The sequence below is a fragment of the Sinohyriopsis cumingii genome, chromosome 12 (genome assembly GCF_028554795.1).
Source record: "Sinohyriopsis cumingii isolate HCF-2022 chromosome 12, ASM2855479v2, whole genome shotgun sequence".
NCBI lineage: Eukaryota > Metazoa > Mollusca > Bivalvia > Unionida > Unionidae > Sinohyriopsis > Sinohyriopsis cumingii.
The window spans coordinates 121,152,278-121,174,736 of NC_142972.1; the positions used below are offsets into that span (position 1 = coordinate 121,152,278).

The 22,459-nt window shown below is 36.0% G+C and overlaps 1 protein-coding gene across 3 annotated transcripts in view; it reads left to right on the forward strand.

Annotated features, from left to right (window-relative positions):
• The window catches only part of LOC149787354 (carbonic anhydrase 13-like), a 68,117-nt gene that overhangs the window by 28,683 nt on the left and 16,975 nt on the right, over window positions 1-22,459 (forward strand). For all 3 annotated transcript variants that reach the window (XM_089977915.1, XM_089977913.1, XM_089977914.1), the window contains one exon: window positions 5,901-6,010. In XM_089977915.1, the coding sequence (XP_089834041.1) occupies window positions 5,901-6,010 (110 nt within the window). The remainder of the gene's footprint in view (window positions 1-5,900; window positions 6,011-22,459) is intronic.

A 22,459-nucleotide genomic window follows, 5' to 3' on the forward strand; every position in this document is an offset into this window, starting at 1 on the left:
ATTATTACGGGTCTCCCAATATTATTCTATACATTATCTTAAGATTGTATTTCTGACTGTTGAGCAACTGTGTTACTTGTTTCATTAATCTTATGGCATATTTCATGTATTACTGTATTTACATTGTAGAGGTGTATTACTGTATTTACATTGTAGAGGTGTATTACTGTATTTACCTTGTAGAGGTGTATGACTGTATTTACCTTGTAGAGGTGTATTACTGTATTTACCTTGTAGAAGTGTATTACTGTATTTACATTGTAGAGGTGTATTACTGTATTTACCTTGTAGAAGTGTATTACTGTATTTACATTGTAGAGGTGTATTACTGTATTTACCTTGTAGAGGTGTATTACTGTATTTACATTGGAGAGGTGTATTACTGTATTTACCTTGTAGAGGTGTATTACTGTATTTACCTTGTAGAAGTGTATTACTGTATTTACCTTGTAGAAGTGTATTACTGTATTTACATTGTAGAGGTGTATTACTGTATTTACCTTGTTGAGGTGAATTACTGTATTTACATTGTAGAGGTGTATTACTGTATTTACCTTGTAGAGCTGTATTACTGTATTTACCTTGTATTACTGTATTAAGATAAGAATTATTTATTTCGGACTAACATAATCCATACATCTGAATTCAAGTATAAAGTAAAAGCATTGTAAACATAAAAGAACACACACACACACACACACACACACACACACACATATATATATATATATATATATATATATATATATATATATATATATATATATATATATATATATATATATATATATATATATATATATATATATATATATATATATATCATACGTACAAGTATACAGATACATCTACACAATTAACTACGCCTTGCATTGTTAAGAATGAACTTAAATGGCACATTTAAAAAGTAGTTTGTTCCATCTGATAATAATATGACAATTTAAATCACTGTCATAGTTCCAAAGAGATTTCAATATACAGTTCCTACTATTAGATATTCTTGTCATCATTGAGAATACATACTTTCTCATTACTTCATCAAAACCAAATACATTATGATTTACAAACATGTTGGAGTCACTGTTCCATCTAGGAAGACCTAATAGAAAACGAAGACTATTATTATAACCAATAACTAGTTTCCTTTTCATAGATTCACTAAAGTTTGTCCACAGAGGAGCACAGTACATGGTGCAGCAATAAGATTTGAATAATCTAATTTTTATATTCAATGAACAATTCTTAAATTTACGCAAAAGCATGTTTGTTCGCGTACACAAAAAAACGGTAATGTCTCATCACATCTTCATTATCTGACCGATGTGATTTCAAAATATGACCTAAATAAGTATCAGTGTTGACATACGTAAGATTATTGCCGTTAAGATTTACCTTATATAGGTGTATTATTGTATTTATTTTGTATAGGTGTATTATTGTATTTATCTTGTATAGGTGTATTACTGTATTTAACTTGTATAGGTATAGCATTGTATTTAACCTGGTATAGGCGTATTACTTTATTTAGCTGGCATAGGTGTATTATTGTATTTACCCTGGCATAAGCGTATTACTGTATTTAGCTTCATCATCATCATCATCTTTATTTCCTTCCATGGAAGAATACATGATATAAGAATAAATCATCTGAATACAATCAATAAATATTTTTTAAAAAAAATTCTATATTAGAATACAAATTCTTACACAATATCAATCAACAAAGTGTTCGTCAACTCATAAGTTGCAAGTTTCAGTACCTTATTTACAGAAGATAGCTGCACACTGCATGACAAAGTATGCTGCATACAGGACGAATAGCTTGGAGTTTTCTTTGTCGATTACTCCTGATGGTAACCTTTTACCTAAAAGAAATTGTAGTTGCAGCTCATCTTCTGCATTAAATAATGTAATGTAGCAGGCTCAGGGGAAATTTATCAGTAAGGAAATCCCAGAAAGAATTTCTAAAGTTCGACATATAAGGACAACTAACACAACAATGAAGTATCAAGTCTGTATAAACATTCCCACATCTAATACACATATCAAGCTGTGTTTGTGGAACAGCAGCCCATAGTTTAGCTACATACGTAAATACCTTAGTGTGTTGTCTGGTTTTAGCGGACTGCCACACTGAGGCAGGTCGTAAGTATTCGTGAATCGAAGAGAATCTATCAAAATCTGCTTGATTAGACATAACGAACTCTCCAGAGGCTATTTTCAAGACCAACAATTTTTGACCTTACACTTTCTTTCCAATTATGTTTATCTGGAATTTCAGAATGATGTAAATAAGCAGTTAGATACCCGAGCAAGTCAAACTTCTTTGAGGTATAATATAAATTTGAAATTAACCCGTAGCTTGACATGCATCCGCTCAAAATGAAGTGAAATAACGCAACGTTAAACACACGTTTAGTATGTACATTGTTAGGCATCAAACACAATCTGTGTAAAAACATCAATTTTCTTCTATCAATTTCGGACTGCGCTGATGTCCATCCTAGCATTCCCAGGGCAATGTCTGATCTTGTATGTATTGGAAAACCTTGTAAATGTTTGGCAAAATACCTCAGAGTTTTATCCAATAAAGTGAGGTCACTTTTTGAAATGTTACACCATAATTCACTTCCATAAAACATTGAAGGGAAAATTACCTTTTTAATTACATTTGCAGCAACCAAAGGATTTAAACCATTCGGTTTAATGCCAATACTAAACAGACCGTGAAAAGATTTTCTCCTTTTCTTGCATGCATCGAGTATTGCGTCATGCGACGTCAGCTTTGAGTTAATCCGGTGACCCAGGTGTGTTGCCGAATCGGTAACCGGCAAACATGACGGGCCAAGATACCATTTCATATTGATATAATTCTTGTATTGGGGTCCGAAAATGATAATGTATGACTTTGTGACACTTGTATATGCATATTGCTGTATTTACCTTGCATATGTATATTACTGTATCCACTGCTGTTATTAAAAGTTTCATTGGATGTGTAACTTGCTCGACCAGTAAAACATTGTCACGTTGCAACTCATCCTCCTACGCATATGTAAAAACATGCAATTTGACTTAATAATCCACAAAACATACAATTTGACTTAATAATCCACGAAACATGCAATTTGACTTAATAATCCACGAAACATACAGTTTGACTTAATAATCCACGAAACATACAATTTGACTTAATAATCCACTAAACATGCGATTTGACTTAATAATCCACGAAACATACAATTTGACTTAATAATCCACGAAGCATGCAATTTGACTTAATAATTCACGAAGCATATTTGAATCGTCGTACAATTAACTGCGCTTATAAATGTCTTGTATCATAACTCAGACAGTTCCGCAAGTTTATCCAAAACCTTACTCAAATAAACTATATATTTTAAAATACTGCCATTTGAAAAAGACACCCACCCCCCTTCAGCCATGAGTAATATTGAAATATGCTGTCAGCAAACTAATTGAGCAAATGAGCTGTTTGTTGTTCTTTTTTTGTGCATCCTGATGTAGTCTTTGAAAAACCGTCGATATGCTTTTCTGATTTTACATGTAGATTTGAAACTTAGTTAGAAAAATGACTTGAATTCAACAGAAAGCAGCATTAAAACTTAACAGAAAATAAAATGTATTGAGTTCAGTCTCTGGTTTGTCAGTAAAATAACAAAAGAAACATGTTTCATTCAGCCGTTTCCAGAAAGGTGAGTTGCACTAAAATGTCCAGTTTTTTACAACTATTGCCAGAAAATGCAGCCTAACCTAAGTGGATTGCCTGATATGTTTTGTCCATGCTGGGAGTAAAGCAGCCATGGCGTACCTCACTGTATAGCTTGTATAACTAATGCATTGGACTTTTACGAAAGTCTGAAAATAAAGAACTTAAATTGTATAATGGAATCATAAATATCATACAGGGGAAACCCATAGCAAACCCATGATTTTATTAATCGTGCATTATGCATTCACAGCTATTGACTTTAATTGTTAAATTAAATAATTAAATAGATCAGTCCTGTTGGTGCATACTTAAAGAATTTTGTGCTGAAATATCGTTTGGTTTTTGTGTTTAAAATCGGATTTAGACAATATTTCTTTCGTACATATGCAACTTGTGTACACGTTAATTTGTCACATGTATGCATTAATTTATATCAAAATTCATTTGGACGTACACAGTTTGATTGCATAGGTGTCACTCTGGTGTGTTTACTTCACCCTAGGGTTACTGCTAGATTGCAAATATGACACATACGCATGGTTCGATTCTTACAATTTGTTAGGAACATGGTAAATTTTGTCAGGCCTTACCCCATAACTGGAGTCATTATTTGTCTGTTTTTTCCCCAAGAACTACGAAAGAGTTTGCTTTGTTATTTCAAGATGAATCAGCGAGTTATGATTAGGCATATGTTGGAGATCATTGTCTGGTCAGTTACAAAATAATTATCTCTGGTGGCAGGCACTGATAAAATTTCCCATTTAATATCTTCTCAGAAGTGGAAATCAGTATACGAGTGAGCCTATAAAACTAGTTTTGATTCCAAAGTGTGTTTATCAGTGTTAAGGAAATTAACGTTCAAGCAGTTATGTATTATTGAAATGTATAATAATGTACAACACTTCTGATATGTCACCTTAGGAGCAAAAAAGCGATGTACTTTGTTTTCAACTTTTTGGGCCATCTTACATTCGAAGCAACAACCAGAGGACTGCTGCCATTTTTCAGTTTTAAGGAATTAAAATATATGCAAATAAAATTGAATAAAATAAGTATTTGAAAATAAAATGTGCAGAAATGTATTCTGCCTAGCGCAAAACAAATTGAAGGAAGCTTCGTTTTTTATAAGTGTGGCAAGTAGGTCCTTGTGCATGGACGAAATCTTTGTCAAATACGACATAAGACAACGCCAACACAGTCTTCTAAGATAAGCTTTACTTTGGAGCAAATCACACTAGAGCAAAATGCAACCAAACTCTTCGTTTATGATGCAGTATTGCAACAGATACAGAAAAGGATGATTATAAAATATATAAAATGTTTGAATCTTTTAAATATGTCTGCACATTAATTGATCCAATTAATTGTTATTGCATTCTATTGCAGTTCTGGAGAAAATTATATTTTATTCTGTTGATTGATTTTAGTCTGTTGGCTTTAGCGTAATTTGGTAAAGTACAAAATTGTGATTCGGCCCCAGTTCCGGAAAGGTCAGTTGCACTAAAATGCGAGTCATTCTATTCAGACAGAATTATTTCTTAAAACGTGCAACGTAACCTATGCTGATTCTCTGTTGTTTTCGTTAATGTTGCTATTATTGTGTTCTTAATCAAAACAGCTTTGTTGTATGTGAACTTATAAGTAATGCAGTGGATTTTATAAAAGTGTAAAAAATGAAGGAAATATTTAATGAAGTTAATTAGTATATTGTTATACAAAAATTTAAATTTACAGAACAGCATAAAGTCCGAACAGGGGCAATGTCAATATTGATGTCGAGCAAACGATGGCTTTGAGGTTAGACAAATTGGATCATGACTTTGAACTCCAACTGTAGCTAAAACATGTTTTTCTTACACTCTCAAAAGTGATGAAACGTTGAAGATTGTAAACAATGACACAACTTTATATCTGTGCTGTCATTGAAATAAATCAGCGGACTTTAATTAGGGTCGTAACATGTATTATTTCTAACACAGAATTGATCTTTGGGTCTGATACTCTTTGTCATGGTTGATGCGCTTATTCGGGTACTTTTTAGATGTCATGATACAACTTTCAATACTAAGTTGATATAAAAATCATGGTTTAATTTCTAAGAATCACATTTTGCATTATATATGTTTTTGAGTAATTTTTTTGTATTGTTCCATTTTGTCAAGTACAGATGACACTTTAAGCTACTGGACGTACATGGGCTCGCTGACAACACCGCCTCTGTATGAGAGTGTCACGTGGATCGTGTTTAGTAAAAAAATTCAAGTCTCTAGGGAACAGGTGAGTGTCAAAGTACATGTAACAAAGTGGGTCTCTGGAGATCCGATACAGAATGCCTTAGAGATCAGTCTAGCAGTGTGTAGAAAGCATACTGAAGAAAAAATAAATATTGACGCAAGAAGACAAATATTATCTTTCCATATTATCAGAATATCGCAAACACTTAGCCAGGGATAATAGTATGTATGCATGTATGTATGTATGCATGCATGCATGCATGCATGTATGTATGTATGTACGCATGCACGCACGCAAGCACACACGTACGCACGTGCGTACGCGTGCATATATGTATGTAGTAACCTTTAGCGGTATATCAGGACGATAATGGTCATATGTTGCCAATTAAAAGCAAAGTTATAAGTATGTAAAAATAATTATGAGTTGCACAAATTAAATAAAGGAGATAAACCGTTCCAAATAAAAATAAATATGAACTATAATAGGTTCTAAATGAAATTTGTTGTAAAATCCTTCAGAATGTATATAAAATAAGGACTACATGTAAAATATGTAATATAGTTCAAATATGGAGACAAAATTCGTCATATGGACCGCTTTGCCTCAAAAGTCCAAGAGTTTAGCTGGTGGTACTTCATAATAAGGTTCCTTAACTGATTTTGCATACAACAAAATCGTCTGTCTCACAGGGTTTTAATCGATACCCTGGATAAGAATGTATCACACAGTCAGCGGACACTTGCATGGTGTGAACTCTGGTCGATATAGAAGATTCTCCTGATTCATGTCGCTGCAATAAAGCCCCAAATATATCTTGTCAAGTATTTTAAGGTTGACTATATTACGTCAAGCAATATACGGTTGACTGCCATCGTGTCAAGACCTGTAAGTTTGTCTGCTTGTCATGTCAAGCACTATAATTGTGTTATCAGATCAAGCATGGTAAGGTTGGCTGCTATTATCTCAAGATCTATTAGCATGACTACTTATCATGCTTATCATCTCAAGCACTGTAAAGTTGATTGCTATCATGTTAGGCATTATAAAGTTGACTGCTATCATGTCAAGCTCTATAATGTGGACTGCTATTATGTCAAGCCCTATAATGTTGACTGCTATTATGTCAAGCAGTATAAGGTTGACTGCTATTATGTCAAGAACTATAAGGTTGACTGCAATTATGTCAATCACTATACGGTTGACTGCTGTCATGACAATCACTATAAGGTTGACTGCTGTCATGACAAGCACTATAAGGTTGACTGCTATCATGACAAGCACTATAAGGTTAACTGCAATTATGTCAAGCACTATAAGGTTGACTGCTATTATGTCAAGCCGTAAAAGATTGATATTATGTCAAGTACTATATGACTGAATGCTGTCACATCAGGCACTATAAGGTTGAGTGCTTATCATAACAAGCCCTATAAGGTTGACTGCTATGTCAAGCACTATAAGGTTGAATGCTACCACATCAGGCACTGTACGGCTGACTATTTATCATGTCAAGCACTATAAGGCTGACTGTTCATCATTTCAAGCACTATACGGTTGACTGCTATCTTGTCAGTCACTATAAGGTTGACTGCTATTATGTCAAGCACTATAAGGTTGACTGCTATCAAGTCAGGCACTATAAGGTTGACTGCTATTATGTCAAGCACTATAAGGTTGACTGCTATTATGTCAAGCACTATAAGGTTGACTGCTGTTATGTCAAGCAGTATTAGGCTGACTGCTGTTATGTCACGCAGTATTAGGCTGACTGATATTATGTCAAGCAGTATTAGGCTGACTGATATTATGTCAAGCAGTATTAGGCTGACTGATATTATGTCAAGCAGTATTAGGTTGACTGATATTATGTTAAGCAGTATAAGGTTGACTGCCACTATACAGTCGACTGCTGTCATGTCAAGCACTATAAGGTTGACTATATTTGATTGTAGTTATCTAAAGTCATACATAATAATGAGTGTTTACGTCACTACATATACTGTTTTGGATTAGTCTTTAAAACCGTAATTGCTTGATTGTAACCCCTCACCATACTATACGGCTTCGTAGAATTTCAGTCAAACCTCAAATAATATATAAATCTAGTTATATTTTCTGATTGCATTTCTATTATATAGGATAACGGGGATTAAGGGAGATGTTTAGAGCATGAATAAACCATGCACTAATTGAAAAATAAATAAATAAAATAAATTCAAGAAAACATACTATGAAAATATTAGCTGCAGGTTTGTTTAACAAATTTTGAAAATGACTAGTCTTTACTTTAGCTCTTGGAACTCCAGCACTATTAGCAGATGTTAACTGACGCACTGTGTAATTTTTTAAACACAGTAACGTCAATTCCTGCTTAGCAACAAAACAGTTATTATCTCTCTGTCAGTTGTGTCATTACAAACCATTTGAAAGTGTTTTCAGAACTTGATTAACAACGCAATTCTTTGACTTGCAGGGATTTTGTTATCTTTATTCGATGCCAACAACAAACACAACAGAGTGCAAAGTAAATGCATGCAAAACAATTTAACTAAATACGAACCTGCTTTTGTTTGTTTAAGAAAATCTGTTCTAATTCTTACCACATTTTATTCAATGGTCATGTTTGTACTACTGAACACATATAATGATTGAAGTCCCTAGCAAGTAACATTGTCAGTATAAAAGCAAGGCCTTGAAATGAGAGGGAAACTAATATTACAGATCGTGCATCGTTGAGTGGGCCGTATCCTGAATGAAAAAGCGAAGCCAATATATTATCGAACTAGATTTACATCCAGTGAAATGGGATTAATGTACCGTCCACAGCGAAGACGTAACCACCTGGTCATATATGAACTAAGTTTTAAGAGATTCCCAAAGAATCTTAAAGCAGACAAATTGACATCTGAGAGAGCATAGTAGCAGAAAATATTTGGGACCAAACCAACTTTGTGTAGTCCTGATTCGTGCAAAAACTATCACTTCTGATTGATCGTATTCCATATTCTTCAATAGTCCCCAACAAACTGAGAGGTGGTGGGAAATACATCGTAAATAATAATTCGATGTCAGAGTTAATGCATCAAAAGCTAATGGATCCAGATTAGAAAACTTTGAAACATGTGGTTTGAGTATATTGTGACAAATTGAAGCAGATAAACCTATGAACTGGCAAAAACACTTCTGTTATTTGATTGAAAGTAACCTGCTTTTTATTTTATCGTCTCGACTCACTATCAGCTCCAGCATTTTTTTAAATTTGGTGTGTTGCTAGCAATGCCAAGATTGACAAGACATTTCTCACTTAACATTGTTGCGTTGTTCTTTAGTGCAACGTAATTTATTTTTAAACCATCCGACATATACCATATATACGCGCTTAATGCGCCGACAGATCTGGGTTATGTGCAGTTTGTTAGGAGTAATCAGTAGAATAACAACCAATGGCCTCAAGTATGTATTGTTCATGAAGAGTTAGACTAAAGCCTGAGAAAAAAAAATGGGAAAATCAATACAGTCTATAACTTTAGTGAATGGTTTCTTTCCACCACTCTGTATCTTTCTTGCACTGACATGACAGGCAGACAAAATCATAATAATCCAATTTAATCTGCTTTAGACCCCATGATTCATAGTATGTTTTTCGAATACAGTGGAGTATAACTTAGTTCACTAAGTACAAATTTACCAACATGTCCTATCTGTTCTCTGAGTGTACTGGTATGCTTTTTCAGAAAAACCATGATGCAGAACCCTTATACAGTTAACTTTTTTCTGAGTAACATAAACTTGAATTTGCAGGCTGTTTCAAAGGGAGCGAAATTAATGAATAATCTCATTGGTCAATAACACATATTAATTTTCATGCAACGTGAATCCTAGTTTGTCTATGTTCTGCGCTGCAAATCACAAAACTATCACACTCTTGGAATGTATTATCCTAGGGACGTGAATCCTTTATATACACGGAGTTACGCTACCACCGTTTTCTTAATGAGAAGGTGAATGGTTTATGTACCCTGAATTATTATAACACCACCGTTTTTTTGTTAGCAGCGAGGATGGTGAACCCTACAAAAATTAGGAGGGTCCGTTCGCGAAGAAGAAGCTTCCTACGAAAATGAAAATACAAGGTCAATAACGTCAAACCGAAGCCTCTAACCGATTGAGACTTCTCTAACTGGGTTAGCTCATTTTGTTACTTTATTTTTGACGTTTGTGTTTTCGTTTTTTATGCCTGTTTGTTTACCCACCCGCCCACTCATTATTTGTCGTCACCATCGTTGCTGCTGTCTCTTAACGGCATATTTTATCAAGACCTACGCGATATCGCGACCGAGGCTCATGTAAAATTATCGTGGTAAATCCGTGTGGGGTAGCTTGCGCCTGTGAAAAGAAATTTTTGAACTTAATCATATCCATATCCCCACTACACCAGGTCTGATGAATGTTTCGCGGAGTCTGTGTATCGACTCCATTAAACATAATTAAAATATTGCAGTTATCTGTAATCACTTTAGGTATTTGTGTATATCGCTGAGTAACATATATCAGTATTTTTGTGTCTACCTCGGGAAAATATCCGATCTGGATTTGATGGTTACCTGTAGGAATACTAACAACTTCCGAGTCTGGGTTTATTTTTATACGCAAATACCAGTGAATTATTTGCTTGCAACCCACCGAATGAATTTGATCTAATATTTGGCCAACTATTATATACTCGTAATTATGCTAGTACTGTTTTTCCCCGCTGAAATTGCAGTTGGAAAGGTAACGCTAAATTCAGGATTGGTTATGCTTGCTGATATCATCGAGGTTTTTGACGGAGTTGTATTAGCGACCATCTACTGTAGTAAATCTTGTGATGACGTTGTCATTGTTGACGACATTATTATTACTTGTTAAATCGGAGGTCTAATATAGTTTCTCGTAGATTCCGACACAGTCATTGCCTCATGGTAAATCTTCACTAATTCTGTGACCTCTTCATTTGATATTAATCCATCGTTGAGACTTGATGATGTCAACAAAGATAATTTGAAGTTTGCTAGCTTCTCTGTATGCAAATATATTGTATAGTCGTGTAATTTATCAACCGTACACGTGGATATTTTTATTGTGATGATATTAAGTATACCAGTAACGCCGGTTATAACGGTGACACCAATTCTCATTGCTGCTAGCAATGCTGGTGCTATCACGTATGAGCTGAAAATGCGCTGATGACCTTTACTGTTTCAGCGATGACGACAGATTCATACTATACAATTATATCAGTAACAACAACACGTCGATATTGTTTTTTGTTTTACTGTATACTCATCGATGATATTTTTCAGCTGGATATGCCACGAACATACTTGCTCGTATCTGAAATCTTGAACGTCGATTGGGGTTCGATTCATTATATTTTAAGTAGGTTGTAGTTTAATGATTAATTCATGACACCAATAGTACAACACCGTGGTGCCTTTTTCTTCGGGTTCCACTACAAATATTACTTCGTCGTTTTTATCTAGTAATACTATCAATACAGAAGGGCCAGATTGTAAACGCGTTTATATGATTAGAATATTCAGATCTAAATGTGGTCATTCCATTATTGATTGGCATTAACGATGTCATCATCAGGATTTTGCTATCGTCGACGAATCTCTTCGTTGCATTTTCATCGTATTTTAATGGTTCTCTCATATAAGCAATGGTATTACTAGCCATATTGAAATCGCTAGCCATTGTACCACCTGCTTTAGCAACACATTTACTGATATCAGTTCTGATCGTGTTGTTGTTCCTTTCTACGTATCTTTTTGTTTCCACATGAATTTTGTTCTCTCATACTTATAATTTTATCTCTGCTCATATTGCTTTCCACCAGACTCACTATTCATAAGCAAATATATCAAGTCGCTTAGAAGAATGTCACAAATATAGTCTATGCAGCGAAATCAGCCCACTACACTATTAAGATCATGGAAAGTTCCAGCTGCAAAGAGCTCTTCGAGATTACTAACAAGCTAATGTCAAGGAACAAATCATCACCTCTTCCAACTACCTTCTCTCCAGTCGACCTTCCGGACATGTTTGCAAATTTCTTCCGTGACAAAGTACAAACCATTAGAGATAAGCTTGACACCACAATTTCATTTGACTCGTCGTCACCATACAGTTGGGTTACAGAATTTCAGCGGCAACCATTAGCAGCATTTGAACCTGTCTCTTTGGATTTCGTACGTACAATCCTGATGAAGAGTGCACCAAAGTCATGTGAACTTGATCCAATTCCAACATCACTGCTGCTTGAGTGCTTAGATCCAGTATTGCCTTCACTAACTGATGTTATTAATACCTCTCTCTCATCCGGGGAATTCCCATCATTTTTCAAAACTGCCATTGTAACGCCTCCACATAAGGAAACCAACACTAGACCATAACGATTTAAAGAACTACCGCCCAGTTTCTAATCTCCCATTCATATAAAAAAATCTTTGAATAGGTTGTTCTATCCCAGCTTGTATCTCATCTAAATTAAAAAAGTCTTTTTAGCAAAGTACAATCTGCATATCGCCCTTGCCAGAGTACTGAAACTACTCTTCTAAAAGTAGTTAATGACATTCTCTCTGCGTTGGATAGCGGAAAGATTACAGTCCTCATCCTCATTGATTTGTCTGCAGCATTTGACACAATAGACCATGATATATTACTTCACTGTCTCCAGCATGTATTTGGCATTCATGATAGAGCCTTACTGTGGTTCAAGTCCTACTTGGTCAACAGGACACAAATTGTATCTGCAAATGGAATACACTCCAGCCCAGTTGATCTATGTTTTGGTGTTCCACAGGGGTCTGTTCTTGGACTTTTTCTCTTCATTCTGTACACTCAGTCGCTCTCAAGTGTCATACATCATCATCCAGTGTCTCACCAATTGTGGGGCCCCGAGTGGCCGAGTGGTCTAAAGCGCTCACCGTTACAGATCACTGCCATCTCACCTCTGTCTGCGTGGGTTCGAGTCTCAGATTCGGCCAATGTGGGTATGTGAGAAAGCTTGCCAGTAGCTTCTCGTGGGTTGGTGGTTCTTTCCGGGGGTTTTCCGGGTTCTTCCTCCACCATTAATACTGGCCGCCATGTATAGCCTATCTTGTGCTGAAAAATGGCGTTAAGCCCTACAACAACAACAACAACAACTCACCAATTGTACGCTGATGACACCCAAATATACAAATCTAGCCACCCAAACTGAAGTTGATGCTACCATCCAAGGTGTAGAGAGGTGCATTTCTGATGTGAAATCATGGATGACATGTAACAAGCTGCAGATGAATGATGATAAAACTGAGGCCATTCTGATTACAACACAAAGACTTTCTCATTCACATCCTTTACCTCAAACAATAAATATCAGTAATGCCAACGTTAAATTCACACAATCAGTACGAAACCTAGGTGTTACTCTGGACAGTACTCTCACATTGCATCAAGATGTCATGAATATATGCAAGGCTGCATATCTTGAGCTGAGACGCATCAGCTCAATTTGCAAATATCTTTCAGCTGATGCCACTAAAACACTTGTGTGTTCATTAGTACTTTCAAGACTAGACTATTGTAACTCAATTCTGTCTGGTTCATCTCAATATCTACTCCAGAAACTTCAAAAAGTTCAAAACACAGCTGCTCGGATCATACTTAGAGTACCACGATCAGAGCACACATCCCCGCTTCTCTGTACCCTACACTGGCTATGCATTCGATCCAGAATCAAACACAAAATTTGTTCTCTGTGCTACGTTTCACTGGCGGACTCTAGTTTAACATACCAGAAAGATACTTATGCTCCTCTTCTGACAATCATATACTCATTATTCCCACTATGAAAACAAAGTCATATGGACAGCGTTCTTTCGCATACCAGGGCCCAGCAACGTGGAATGAATTGCCCACTGAACTTAGACACAAAGACACAGTGATTACATTCAAGCGGGCTCTCAAAACTTACTTATTTCGACTGCAAGAACAAACTTAAAGACCTAATAATGTTTCCTACCTAAAATATTATCAGCATGTTTTTCATTTTTTAATGTTTTTCTAATTGCATGGTCTTTATTTTTGTTATAATATTATTATATGTTTTTTTTTTTTTTATCTTATAGGTGTTGTCTAATGTAAAGCGCTTAGAGCTTCTAAAGATTAGGCGCTATACAAAGTCCTCATTATTATTATTATTATTATTATTATTATTATTATCATTATATTGAGATCGCCATACTTAATATCCGCTATTCTTCTGATGCGTCCAGTAATCTCTCCCATGAGCGTTAAAATAGATTCCTCCGAGTTTTTATCTATAAATATTTTACCATTATTAGTAAAAATCACAAGTTATCCTCGGTCGCATCTGGAACTCGCAGAATAATATATGTCAACGGCATATTGCTCGTCTTTAATTGTTTTTGTTTATCCTGAAAAACGACGACTTCATCTTGGTCCACAGTTGCTAGATTCAAAAGATTAACGAGTTATTCCTTCAAATCGTGAAGGGTTGCTTATTTAGATAAGTCGAATTGGGGTTTGCCCTGAGTCTTACTCAGTGTAGATCTTCCGTAAATATCTGCCATGGTATATTACACTAAGATCTGTTTAAAATGCTGGACGACGATGTATACTCGTGCACAACTTTGTGAGGTGGTGAGGTGGTGTCAGCCACCTTGACACAGCGTCGAGTATAGCAATTGCTTCACGGACACATAGAGGATTAGTTATTGTCTGTGTTGGTAATGTTGAATACCAGACGTGAGTGTTTTGTAGGCCGCCGACATATTTTTTTTTAAAATTCTTTTGGTTGTGCCAGTTCACACGAATCAAAATAAACAACTCCACGTAGATCAATTGCGTATGCAACCCAACGAATACATGGACCAGAACTTCCATCGAGATTAATGATACCGGTTTCAACACGGTTTGGTTGTTTTGATAACTGGTCACGTATAAAACTACCTCTGTTGTTTTTTATGTTTAATTTTTTTAACGGCATTAAGTAAATCAAAATTGGCCATGGAAAGGAGACGCTTTGCGTCTAACGAAGCGTCCCGGAAAGATATAGACCTCGACCGTACAACGAATGGGGAGTTTCTGACAGTCTTGGACCTTTCCCTTTTTCGGAAGTCTTTATTACGTGACCTGATGCTTTCTTTAGTGCCATCCCAGCGGCAATTACAACAATACCAAGTGCAGATGCTTTTTGCAGCAGCTGGGGCTGCAGCGACTGTCAACGCTGGTATAGCTGCAAGAAGTGAAAATATACTACCCGTCCTGACTACGTTTTTAATGGCACCAACCGAAGGATTAAGTTTAACCCCTGTCTTTGATCGTCTGGAGTAATTGAAGTGCCTGAGTTCACCTTTTGGCAGTGATAGTTTATTTGGATTCAGACTGACACTAATATGATGATATGACATTATTATATTACGAGCGATTTAATTACATGTTTCTACTGGGGCATCAATGACTCTCATTCATCCCCCAACACTTTTAAGTAGCATTGTTTTGTGTGAGAGTATAACAGCGATTACTCTATAACCACCAGGAATAGCTGGTGGACCAGGTATTCTCGGTGGTGATCATGCTACACGAGCTCAAAAGTTTATATCAACGACAGATTGCCTGAAGAAATATAAATGTTTCAACGAAAAATAATAGATTGGATACAGCGTTGTAAAATCACTATTGAGATATCTGCAAACCAGAATTAACATTCTGATCACGCCCCATAAATGTCATCAACCAACGATAAGCACGTGCTACATGATTGCGAACAAAATTCAATAATATATATTAGGATGGTTCTTGATGCCTATTTATCCTTAAAGAAATTTACTAACTGCAAGCGTGTCAAATACCATTGAATTTCATTTTTGTGTATTTTGTGGTGTATTTTCCTGAAATGCGATGAATATATGTCGCAGTGCAGAAACACCCTGGTGTGATGCTATATACCATGTAAATAAATCAACAACGTCACTTGAAATACTGTCTTTTGTCATCGTTAACCATGACAATGTTGATTTATCACCGTAACTCATAAAAGAAAGTAACCGTTGTTCTTCGCCGATCGATGGAGCCATTACTGACATCCACAACGAAAGTTTGTTTGTGTTTTTAACAGGTATAACTGTATGCTTGGCTCCGAAAATAACATTTCTGACATGTCTGCAAAATCCAAACATATGTGCTAGTGGAATCACACATGAAAATTCTTCTTCATCATTTAACATTAATCTACGTGCGGAAAATCCTAAGTTGAAATTGTCATTCATTGATACAACTGCGTCTTCAGCTGCATTCGGTCTCACGTTTCTGCTTTCTGGATGATCAGTTGTATCCTTTCAATGTCATCGACGGACCAGCTGATCTCAAGTAATCATCTCTGTATCTTGCAAGTCCAAGTACCGTCGTGGCAATATCGACGTTTTCCAGGCATGATTCAATGGGTCTTCCATCAGTCATGTATAAGGCACTTTTAAATAACGTCATAATATCATTGTTAACAAAACCAGGTCGATCACAAATTCCGATTCCTGTACCATCTACTTGTAAAGTCGACCTTCTACTTTAATGAATGACTCAGCAGGTACGAAATATCTGCTTGTATCTTGAACTTGTAAATCAATTCTTACACGTGCGTTAGGTTCACGTGTGTCATAGTATAATAATGATAATCGCGCACAGATTCGTCCTTGAGAATTGGTGCATCCATGTCAAATGCAGGATCAGATACACGTTTAAACATTTTATTATGATTATTATCGTCCAACACGAAGACCACTTCCTGCTAGCAGTTATATTTTTTTCTTTTTCTGATAGTGGTATACCTGCCAACTCTGCTAAGTTTTGATTTGCAGCTTGATGTATTACTTTACTATCATTTGCAGGCATACATTCAGTGCTGGGCAGTTTTACTGTCTGTGGTTTTCGTCATATTATTCGTGCTAGTCTATCCTTGATTGCTGAGAATGCTTTACCGGCAACATCAACAACAGCACCAATACCTTTATCACGATATCAATATCTTTCATTCCCATTTGGTTTTGCTTTTGGGGCTATCCTTCTGAATAGACCCTGAATAACATCACTGAGTCCACTTTCTGTTTAAATTTAGCAAAATTTTCATCATCACGTCTGACCCGCTCAATATTATTAGCGAAGCAATATACCTTAAAAATCCAATTTCTGTTGTTTACTTTTTTAATATATTCAGCTTTTACGTATATCTCTTTTTTGTCGTTTCCATGTGCTGCAATATCCATTGTTTGGTCTATATCCCTGATAGCAGTAATACCTTCAGGTGTAAATCTATCCATGAGAATAATTTTAGGTTGTGGTTGAGGATGTTGTTTTTGTTATTGTTGTCGTTGTCGTTGCCACTGTGCCAGATAGTTATCTATTCCATTACTAAATGCCATATATCTTGTATCATTGCTTCTGGCCTGATCAACGTTGTAATATATGCGAAATATCCATCTGTACCAGTTTTCACGACTTACACAGCCTGATTAACATACTTGGGTTGTAAAAGTTCGTCTTTGTTATCAAAACTTACCACGGCAAGCGCAGACAATTCATTCACGTTTTTTAATTTTTTTATAATGAATTTAATACCACCTTTGGTAAATTTATTAATCACTTTACTTTTTTCTTTTATTTGTTTGTGGTCATGATTCTGGTCCACGATCCTTTTTTTAACCTATTTCAGCACGAGCTTGGTCAATACCCTCAAGTATTTCTCGCATTGGTTGAACAGCAGCTATTTTACCTGGAAGTTCTCGTAGAATCGTTCTTTTTTTTTTAGTTCTTTATGATATTTTACCAATTGCTTTAGTGGTTTGCTCAAACGTGGGAAGAAGACATTTGGCAGCCTTTGTAACAGGGTCAGATAACTTCTACACCCTCTATTAATTCCACCTGAGACTCCGGACGCTCTTGTAATTTTTGTTTGACACAATCACGGACGGGAAGACATTTCTTAATTGCCTCTAGTCGCTGTCGAGATAGTTTAGCTTTGTGAGATTCCATTTGAAATAATAATGATTTAATTAAGCCACTCACAGCAGCAGAGAGGGTGACGACAAAATATTGAGTGGGCGGGTGGGTGAACAAACACGCATAAAAAACGAAAACACAAACGTCAAAAATGAAATAACCCAATTAGAGAAGTCTCGGTCGGTTAGAGGCTTCGGTTTGATATCATTGACCTTGTATTTTCATTTTCGTAGGAAGCTTTATTTTCGGGAGCGGACCCTCCTAACTTTTGTAGGGTTCGCACTCCCTGCTGCTCTGTTTGAGGAGGTGATTTGTTTACATACCCTGAGTTGCACTATCACCGTTTTCTTAATGAGGATGCGAGTCATTTATTTACAATGAGTTACACTACCACACTTAATGAGGATGTGAGTCATTTATTTACAATGAGTTACACTACCACACTTAATGAGGATGTGAGTCATTTATTTACAATGAGTTACACTACCACACTTAATGAGGATGTGAGTCATTTATTTACAATCAGTTACACTACCACACTTAATGAGGATGTGAGTCATTTATTTACAATCAGTTACACTACCATACTTAATGAGGATGTGAGTCATTATTTACAATGAGTTACATTAGCACACTTAATGAGGATGTGAGTCATTTATTTACAATCAGTTACACTACCACACTTAATGAGGATGTGAGTCATTTATTTACAATCAGTTACACTACCATACTTAATGAGGATGTGAGTCATTATTTACAATGAGTTACACTACCACACTTAATGAAGATGTGAGTCATTTATTTACAATGAGTTACACTACCACACTTAATGAAGATGCAAGTCATTTATTTACAATGAGTTACACTACCACACTTAATGAGGAGGTGAATTGTTTTATACCCCGAATTATGCTTAACTGTTATTTTAGTGGGAACGTCAATCGTTTATATACAATGAGTGTAATGCCACTGTTTTCTTAGTGAGGACGTGAATAGTTCATATATCCTGAGTTACACTACCACTGTTTTCTTAGTAAGGACGTGAATAGTTCACATATCCTGAGTTACGCTACCACTGTTTTCTTAGGGCGGACGTGAATAGTTCACATATCCTGAGTTACGCTACCACTGTTTTCTTAGTGAGGACGTGAATAGTTCATATATCCTGAGTTACGCTACCACTGTTTTCTTAGTGAGGACGTGAATAGTTCATATATCCTGAGTTACGCTACCACTGTTTTCTTAGAGAGGACGTGAATAGTTCATATATCCTGAGTTATGCTAGCACTGTTTTCTTAGGGAGGACGTGAATAGTTCATGTATCCTGAGTTACGCTAGCACCATTTTCTTAGGGAGGATAGTACACACTATTTCGTAAAGATAGATGTTGCGCTAGAAAATCAATCCGACAGGCAAGTGAACTGATATAATTTTTGTTTCCAAAAGAAGCCAAGACACTAATGATGGGTCGATCTTGTGTGGATAATACGGTATGCGTCTTTTTCAAACATACCCATGCAATGTAACACCTGGTCCCATATTACTGTTTACTGATTTTAAAATATCCCATTTTAAAAGATGACTCTCCATAAACCTAATGAAACGTTTCAGATTAAGAATAATCCTCGATGAACCATTCTTTGTTTAAACGTGAAAATTTCTTAGAAATATACTAGTGGCAAAAGGTTTGCTTTTTAAATAACTTTCTTACTCAAGATAATTTGAATTTCAAGTTCATTTAGAGCAGGGATCTCAAATTCAAACCACAGTGAGGGCCGCATAATGGTATTTTCGACACCCCAAGGGCAGTACCACCTTTGTTATTTCTCATGACATCTTGTGATGCAATCATTCTGCGGGCCACATGATGTGGCTTTGGCGGGCTGCATGCGGTCGGCGGGCCACATGTTTGAGACCCTGATTTAGATCTTGTCTTAATCAATGCATTTTATAGGGTGCAAACGCTTATGTTGCTACGGAAAATCTTAAAATTCAACTATAGACCCTATCAAACTTTCTGGACTTCATTCATGAGATGTAATTGTATGCCATCTTTGTATATTTTGAAATTCACAAGTTTTTACAATATGCTGACATCACGGAACTGTTATTCGCTTACACTCACGTCATCATTTACTACGGAAGCCATCAACCAGGAGTGTAATGATCTCTGCGATTGTATCTGCTGAATTACAAATGACTATAGGTGGTATTTAGTGTTGCTGCGTTTTGGCTGAAAAATGCAGCATCTAGTTAAATAGTCCAAAGTCCCAGATCGGTTTTGCCTGGCATACTCATCACCCCTGACTTAAAAGGGTTCGATGCTTGTGTCTTTTATGGCCTTTACCTGTACATCTAAATTTTCTCCAGACGACACATATGACTTTATTGAATATGTTGAATTTTGTGCATATGCTTGTATACTTTCTCCAAGGTCTATCTTCAGATTTTCCTCTCTGTAATGACTTGGTGCATTGTGGACTCAATGACTCTTTGTAATGATTCGGTGCATTGTGGACTCAATGACTCTCTGTAACGACTCGGTGCATTGTGGACTCAATGACTCTCTGTAATGACTCGGTGCATTGTGGACTCAAGGAAACAGAATCAGTGCATACATCTTTCATTTTGACATAAGCCTTCATGTAAAGTTTAATTTGATGAATGTTGGCCTGAGATTTGGCCGAAGCGACAGCCACTATCTACTGATTCACAATCGGCGGAATGAGATTGAACATTTATCAGGCTCTGGTATCATTCTGCATCAGCATCATTCAATAATCACGCTTTGGGTATCCATTCTACATCATCATCATTCAATAATCACGCTTTGGGTATTCATTCTGCATCAGCATCATTCAACAATCACGCTTTGGGTATTCATTCTACATCAGCATCATTCAATTATCACGCTTTGGGTATTCATTCTGCATCAGCATCATTCAACAATCACGCTTTGGGTATTCATTCTGCATCAGCATCATTCAATAATCATGCTTTGGGAATTCATTCTGCATATGCATCCTTCAATTATCATGCTTTGGTTATTCATTCTGCATCTAAATCATTCAATTGTCACACTTTGGTTATTCATTCTGCATCAGCATTATTCAATAATCACGCTTTGGGTATTCATCCTACATCAGCATCATTCAATTATCACGCTTTGGGTATTCATTCTACATCATCATCATTCAATAATCACGCTTTGGGAATTCATTCTACATCAGCATCCTTCAATTATCACGCTTTGGGTATTCATTCTACATCAGCATCATTCAATAATCACGCTTTGGGTATTCATTATGCATCAGCATCATTCAATAATCATGCTTTGGGTATTCATTCTACATCATCATCATTCAATAATCATGCTTTGGGTATTCATTCTACATCAGTATCATTCAATTGTCACGCTTTGGGTATTCATTCTACATCAGCATTATTCAATAATCACGCTTTGGGTATTCATTCTGCATCAGCATCATTCAATAATCATGCTTTCGGTATTCATTATACATCAGCATCATTCAATAATCATGCTTTGGGTATTCATTCTACATCATCATCATTCAATAATCACGCTTTGGGTATTCATTCTACATCAGCGCCATTAAATAATCATGCTTTGAATAATCATTGTATATCAGCATTATTCAATAATCACGCTTTGGGAATTCATTCTACATCAGCATCATTCAATAATCACGCTTTGGGTATTCATTCTACATCAGCATCATTCAACAATCACGCTTTGGGTATTCATTTCTACATCAGTATCATTCAATAATCACGCGCTGGGTATTCATTCTGCATCAGCATCATTCAAATATCATACCCTATCTATTTATTCGGCTTCATCATTATTTAGTTATCATGTTTGGGTATCCATTCAGCATCATTCATTTACCAAAATTTGGGTATTCATTCTTCATTGCCTTTAATTTATATTCAGATGGTGGTACCCACAATAAATAATTAAAACAAACGCTATTATTTCATTTCTCTTCGAGCCACATTTGTCCTCCTGCTGATAAAATTTAAAGAACTACGTCATCGACTTAAAAAACAACGCCCCCTCTTTCTCTGTCTGCTTCAGAGTTTGCACCTGTATCAATTGCTTCTGTGATAACTTCAACCCTACTGGCTAAATTATCTTCACTGTCATTTTCATCCTTACCCGAAATGTATAAATCTGGTTCATGTCTGTTGCTTTCTCCTGTTCTTTGGTTTGGACATCTTGATTCGAGTTAGGTCGATGACTCGGCCTCGTTTTGGCACCAGCGCTCGGTCGTTTTCCGGGTATCTCCGTGTATTTCTTAGAATTGTTTTGGTTACCCTGGTCTACAGGTTGCCAAAAGTCTGACAATGACTAAAGTGAGAAAAAAATAAAAAATAAACCCACCTGCTATTCCTAATAACCTATACAACCAATTCCTTTGAACA